Below are 6,616 nucleotides of genomic sequence, written 5' to 3'. Positions count from 1 at the left end.
GTGGCCCTCACTGGAGGCAGCTTGGACTTAACATACAGTAGAGGAGTGCATTTGACTGTGTATTAAGCTGTATCTTATTTTATTTTTGTTTGCAATTAAGAAAAACCCTCCTATGTCTGCAGCCAACTCTCTAAGGAGGGCAGGTGGGAATTGGTGCGTAGGAGCTGCAACATTCAGCTACAGATTCGAATGGAAACAGGCTAGGTTTTAACAGGAGTGATGTAAGTCTCCAGTGGCTGATGAGAGAAATGGCAGGGTTGGGAGGTGAGGAGGAAGGTTGTCTGTAACAGGTCACATATTGAAAATACTGCTTTTTCCTCATGTTCAGGTTTTATTGTGGTAGAGACAGTCTGCCCATTGCCTCTTGTCCTGTCGCATGGCAGCACTGATCCGAGTTCGGCCCCATCCCCTTGACACTCCCCCCCGCACCCTCCCTTAAGGTATTTGTGGAGATTAATAAGATCCCCTCTCAGCCTTCTCTTCTCCTGGCTAACCCCCCCCAAAACTGCCTGCCCCCTGCCCACAGCCCCTACCAGCCCGATTTGCCCCATGGCTGCCGCTGCCTCAGCTGCCTCAGGAGCCCCAGCCCCTGGCTGCCCCTGGGCATGGAGACTCCCCACCAGCTTCCCTATTTCAGACCTACACGGGGAATCCCTGGCTCAGAGGTGGCCCTTCACGGGTCACCTTTGTGTAATTAGCTAATGAGCAGCCCCCCTCACCTCCTAGCCAGCCCCACGGAGGCCTCACTGCAGTGAGCTGCGGCAGAGACCGACCGGGGTGATGTCAGGGCCCTTTGTGACCTCCACTGTCCCCCCCACTGTGACTCCAATGGTCCCTCGTGGTGTCACGTAATGCCCCACAGCATCGCCTCAGTGTGAGGGGAGGGGGACGGCTAGGATCTCCCAGGGAGCTCCCTCAGCCAGCCCACGGTCCTGTGAAGGCCCCCCTTTCACCACTGCTCCTTCGTGTCCCGCCTGAGCCCCAGAGCTGGCATGGCAGGGAGACACCCCAGCCGCCCTGCGGCAGTGTGGGGTGAGGATGAGGACCATCCCCCCAGCCACCCCATGGAGGCCTGGGTCAAGGAGGAGGCCAGACCCCCCAGACGCCCAAAAGAGGCTTGGGTTGATGATATGGAGAGATGCCCTGAGGTCTCCATGAGAACTGGGGTCAAGGAGGAGGATGGACCCCCGAGCTGCCCCATGGAGGCCTGTGAGGAGGCTGAGCAGGCCGATGTGGTCCTTATGGCCATCGAGGGCATGAAGGACAGCAGTGCCTACAACACCTCAGCGGCAACACACGTGCTCGAGGATATGATGGGATACTGCGCTGCCAAGCCAGAACACGTAAGCCTCCAGCCCACTGGTGATGACCCCCAAGCACGGGGCTCTAGAGCACAATTTATCTGGCAAAGGGGTTTCCTGTGGCAGCAGGCTGGTGCCAACCCGTCTTTCTTCCAGTTGCAGCTGACTGTGGCACATATCTATGAGCACCTGCCAGGCATCAGTAAGGCCGCAGCCCAGGACATGTTGAAGACCTTCCTTCTCCGCCTGACATGCCACTACCCCAGCGAGGTGGTCACTGGCCTGCTGAGCTGCTCCCCGACCTGTGACAGGTACACTTCCCCTGTTGCCAGCCTGAGTGCAGCAGCCGCAGGGCTGCAGCTCTGCTCCCTCCAGGCCTCACAGATCTGCTGGGTGGGCCAGCGCTGGCAAGGGTCAGCAGGATGCCACAATGCTGACCTGACCCTTTCTGGCTTGGACTCACAGTGTTGCCGTGGCCATGTGGGAGGTGATGGTCTCCCAGTCTTTGACAGCAGAGAAGGTGCTGCAGGAGCTGCTCTGTGTGGTGCAGGAGCGGCCCTTCTGCAAACCAGGCACCACCATCAGGGACCTCAGCTGCATCCTTCCTCTGACCGTGAGTTGCCCCACAGGCTTGCTGGCTGAGCAAAGCCTCCCCGTGCATGCAGCTGTGGCACTAGTGAGGGCTGCCATTGGTGTCTTTGCAGGCAACCCGGGCACTGAACATCATCTTCCTGCAGCACACGTGCAAGCAGCAGGTGAAGGCACTCTTCCCCCGCCTCTACCTGGCGCTCTTCTTCCAGCTGTCCTTTACCATCGTCTGTGCGCAAGAGGACATCCCTGCCTTCAGCCGCGAGGGCAAACTCATGCCTCACAGGCCTGTCAGGTACCCTGTCCACCCGGTCTGTCCCCCAGTGCCCATGCTGGAGAAGGGGATGACAGATCAGTGCTCTTCTCCCTGCACAGGGTGGTGGTGCAAGCCATGCAGGCGTTGTTGTGCTGCAGTGGCTATAGGGAGCAGGTCACTGCCATGCAGCAGCGGGGTGGCTGGGACATGATCAGCCAGCCTGAGACTCACCTCACGGGGGTTACCTTGCTGGCCAGGTAAGCCCCTTCCGGTCCTTACTTCCCGTCCCACCACGGGGTCCCACTGCACTTTGCCCATCGGTCTTGGCCACCACGGTGACTCTCCTGCCCATTGCCAGGCAGATGCAGGGCAACCCCCTGGAGGAGCGTGCTGAGGTCTTCCTAAACCTGAGCGTGGCCCTGAGGGGCAAGGACAGGTGCCAGGAGATCCCTTCTATGGCCTTCTTCATCGAGGTAGGCTGTGAGGTGCTGGCATGAGTGGGAAGGGGTGGCTGGTGACAGCAGAACTAGGACTCTGCTGGTGCCTCTGTTAGTCCCCAGCTGTCCCCTGTGTCTCACGCACCCTCTGTGCTGGCCCTCAGCACTCCATGTGCTCTGAAGAAAGGCCAGAGGGCTGCAGATGGAGCCAGGCTGAGGGGATGGGGACATGGGGATGGCGCTGAGGGCACAGGGATGGGGTGGAGGGGTTGTGCACAAGGGGGCAATGATGAGGGGATCCAGCTGGAGCTGGGGCTGCCCCTGGGGCTGGGGCTGGGGCTAGGGCTGGGGCCAAGTGGGAGGTGGCAGTGGGAATGCCGTGCTACGTGCCGGGGTCCTGGTCCTAGCTGTGGCCACTGGTCCCTGTGCCACCCTGGCCCTGTGCCGTTGCAGCTGCTGCAGTGCCCTGATCTGTGCGCGGCAGATGACGAGGTGGCACTGAGCCTCTGCCAGGAGCAGCTGGGCAACGAGCGCCGAGTCATGCGCTGGCTGGCGCTCCGCGGCCTCCTCTTCCTCTCTGAGAGACCCGCCACAGTGAGTGAGCGCTTGCCGCCCGTGCCTCTGTACAGAGCATTTCCACCATCAGTGGTCTGAGGAAAATGCTGCATGTCTCGCTGCAGGCAAGGAAGATGCAGAAGCTGATCCCGCACGTGGTGAAGCAGCTGCAGGACGCTGATGGGGAGACAGATGCCAAAGCGCTGGTGGTGCTGAGTAACGTGCTGCACCACATCACCCCATCGCAAAGCAGCCGCTTCGCTGTGCAGCTGGCCCATGACCTTCTGTCCCTCTTCTCCAGTGTGAGGATGGCGGCAGGGAGCTGGTAGGGAGCCCTTTCTGGTTACTCTCCATCGCCCCTGCTGACGTTGCCGTGTTTGCCCCAACAGGAGGTCAGAGCGGTGCGGGAGCTGGCCATGCGGCTCTTTGGGGAGCTGCTGAGCCGGGCAGCAGGCAGCGAGAGGCAGCAGATGAAGCAGGTGGCACGCCAGGGACTGCTGCCCCTCTTCCTGCATCTGAGTGACCCACACCCCGGGGTGGCACAGGTACAGGGCACTGTGGCAGGCCGTACGGCCACCCGGGGGACACTCGGGGCGGCGGCTGTGGGGTGTCCCTGGCCTGGCCGTGGTGCCATCACCCGTCTCCCCACTCCTCCCAAGGTGGCCCAGGCAGCTCTCGTGGACGCTGCAAAGCTCCTACACTGGAAGCAGCTCCGGAAGCTGGCCGAGAGAGCACAGATCTGGTACATTGGCGAGTACCTGGTAAGGAAGCCCCAGCAGCGCCATGCCTGTCCCGGAGGTGCTGGCCCCTGTCCCGCTGTTGCCAGCACCTCTCGTGGGAGCCAGCCCCTGTCCCAGCAGTGCCAGCAGCTGTCCTGCAGGTGCCAGCCCTTGTCCTGGAGGTTGCTTCTCCTGGGACAATTTGCAATCTGACTGCTTGCAAAGCCAGTGCCAATCCCTGTCCCAGCTATGCCAGCAGCATCTTCCCTGGAGGTGCCGGCCCCTACTGAAGCAGGGCTAGCTCCTTTCCCAGAGGTGCCAACCACTGCCCCAAAGGTGTCAGCATCTCTCCTGGCAGTCCTAGCCCCTGTCCTGGCGGTGCCAGCCACTGCCCCTTCTCTGCCAACATCTTTTCCATCAGTGCCAACAGCTGTCCCGGCCGTGCTAGCCCCTGTCTTGGTTGTGCCCTCACCTGTCCTGGGAGGGGGGGTGGACCCAGTGTTGGCAACGCCTGTCCTAGAGAGGGGATAGGTGTCCCACAGAGGGGAGCAGGCTCGGCGGTGCCAGCACCTTTACTGGGGGTCCCTGCAGGTGCGGAATGCCGGGCCGGTAGCCAGCGAGTATGTGAGCTGCAGCTGCCGGTACCTGGAGGATCCCCGGACTCCCCTGCGTGAGCAGGCGGCATACTTCCTCGGTGAGACCCCCTCGGGCACCCACGACCCTCTCACCAGCCCCAAGATCCTTCTCCTCAGCCCTCTTTCAAGAGCCTGTGTTCCCCTCCTCAATGCCCGTGACCCTCTCCCCAGCACTCGGTTCCTCTCCCCACGCCTCACCCCTGAATGCCAAGGTCCCTCTCCCCAGCACATGGGACCCACTTCCCAGTCCCTAGGTCCTTTTCCATAACACCTGGGTGCTTCTCCCCAGCCCTCCTGGCCCTCTCCCAAGAGCCCATGTCCCTCTCCTCAGCATCTGTGACCCTCTCCCCACCACCAGGTCCCTCTCCCAAGACTCTGGATCCCCCTCCCCAGCCCCCACAACCCCCTCCTTAATGCCTGGATCCCTCTCCCCAGCACTTGAGACCCTCTGAACAGTCCTTTGGTCTTTCTCCATAATGCCTGGGCCCATCTGACCAGACCCCAAGTCCTTCTCCCCAGCACTAGATCTCTGCCCCAAAGTCCACGTCCCTCTACCCAGCCCCAGATCCCTCCCTCCTGGCCTGGCTCTCACCTTGTGATGGGCTGTGTGTGCTTAGGGCTTGCTGGGCAGCTCCTGGACTGGCACGGGGAGAACCTGGAGGAGATGTGCAGCTGTACGTAGGGCATGCAGGGCTGGCTGGGGTTGGTGCCTGGAGATGCAGGGAATTTCTGGGGCATTTGAGGGCCAATGCTTTTGGCCAGGCAGAGAGAACCCGTGCCCTGCACAAGGCTGGAGGGCTCTTGCCTACCTTCCTGAAGGGAATTTGGGGAACATTTGGAGTATCACTGAGCACAGGCAGGTTTCCTGGTGCCTGGCTTCCCCTTGGCCCTCCCTCCAGGAAGGGCCTGGGGGCTCTGCTGATACAGGCCATGATCACCACTCTTTCCTCCCACCACAGTACTTCAGCGCTTGGAGCATGACAGCAGCCCCACAGTCCGCTTCCTGGCAACGTACACAACCTTTGCCCTCCGAGAGCCCAGGAAAGCATCCCCGTCAGGCTTCACCATCCGAGCCCTGCTCGCTCGCCTGCGGAGAGCCTGGCAGTGGTGGCACCAAGGCTGAAGAACCAGTGTGGGATGAGCTTCCCATAATTCAGCATCCCCGAGTTGCCGGTCTGCCTCCAGTGCAGAGCACATTCAGCAAAGCAGGTAGCTCCAGGCCACGTCTCATTGGACTTGCACAAGCATGAAGACGCCACAACTTGCCTGGGAAGCCCTGTTTCTGCATTTGCTCATGCCCATATTAAAACAAGGCTTTTTCTTGTGTACATTTGGAAAGCTGGGGCAGGTGGGACTGGTGGGGGCTGCAGGTGAGTGTGGGAGGAGGAGTGTGGATGCCATGGAGAGGAGGTGGATGCAGCTGGAGAGCAGGAGGTGATAGAGGGCATGGGAGCATGTGTGCCTTGTCAGGCCCTGTGGCGAATTCAAGGGTAAAGGAAGCAAGCTGGTGCACTCACAGCCACCTCTGGGGCATCTGAGGGTGTACGTGATCTGCCCTGCAGCCCCATTAGGACTCATCCATGTACCTTTCAGTGCACCTCAGGGCCTTCTGTGGGCCCTTGAGTGCACCCCAGGGCTCTCTGTGCGCCTTTCTGCATGTCCTATGCCCCTCCATGCAGCTTTTGGAAAACCCCAGTAGCCTCCATGTGCCTTTCTGTACACCCCTGGCCCTTCTGTGCACACTTCTGTGCAGCTCAGGCCCCTCTGAGTAGCCCTTTGGTGCTCCTCCGTACCCCGAGGACAGATGTACAAACCCTCACAGAGCCTCCCCAAGCCCTGCTCCCTCTGTACAGCTGCCCCTGAGCCACAGGCTCTGCAATCCTGCACGAGTCCCACGTCACCTCCAGCATCTCCCCAGACACCCATGTGCTGCACGCGGCTCTGGATGTCTCCCGCAGCACGACATCAGCCTGATTTTGCCACTCCTCTGGGCTGTGGGTGTCCCCCACAGCTCTTCTGGGATGAGGGTCTTGACAAGGTCAATGCTTCCACAATGCCTCTTCTGGTGTCCCCCACAAGTTGCTCCGTGCCTCCTCCTCTTCCGTTCCCCCAGGGCTCTTCCTTG

At 60.9% G+C, this 6,616-nt stretch overlaps 1 protein-coding gene across 1 annotated transcript; it reads left to right on the top strand.

The window, feature by feature from the left end:
* Positions 1-1,064: 1,064 nt before the first annotated feature.
* Positions 1,065-5,614, top strand: LOC134154770 (maestro heat-like repeat-containing protein family member 7). Its single transcript, XM_062601433.1, has 12 exons — positions 1,065-1,343; positions 1,458-1,612; positions 1,767-1,914; positions 2,006-2,184; positions 2,265-2,402; positions 2,504-2,618; positions 3,036-3,176; positions 3,263-3,439; positions 3,527-3,682; positions 3,797-3,898; positions 4,448-4,550; positions 5,451-5,614. The coding sequence occupies exons 1-12, from the start codon at positions 1,065-1,067 to the stop codon at positions 5,612-5,614; spliced, it is 1,857 nt and encodes a 618-aa protein (XP_062457417.1).
* The last annotated feature ends 1,002 nt before the right edge of the window (positions 5,615-6,616 follow it).

The sequence above is a fragment of the Rhea pennata genome, unplaced genomic scaffold (assembly GCF_028389875.1).
Source record: "Rhea pennata isolate bPtePen1 unplaced genomic scaffold, bPtePen1.pri scaffold_40, whole genome shotgun sequence".
Lineage (NCBI taxonomy): Eukaryota > Metazoa > Chordata > Aves > Rheiformes > Rheidae > Rhea > Rhea pennata.
This window is presented reverse-complemented; position numbering and strand designations above follow the sequence as displayed.

Bases quoted from the DNA above. Each gene is read 5' to 3' on its own strand.
- LOC134154770 (XM_062601433.1), top strand. From the start codon at position 1,065: ATGGAGGCCTGGGTCAAGGAGGAGGCCAGACCCCCCAGACGCCCAAAA. The intron at 3,177-3,262 runs GTGAGTGAGCGC...GTCTCGCTGCAG, and splicing joins TCTCTGAGAGACCCGCCACA to GCAAGGAAGATGCAGAAGCT. The intron at 3,899-4,447 runs GTAAGGAAGCCC...GGGTCCCTGCAG, and splicing joins GGTACATTGGCGAGTACCTG to GTGCGGAATGCCGGGCCGGT.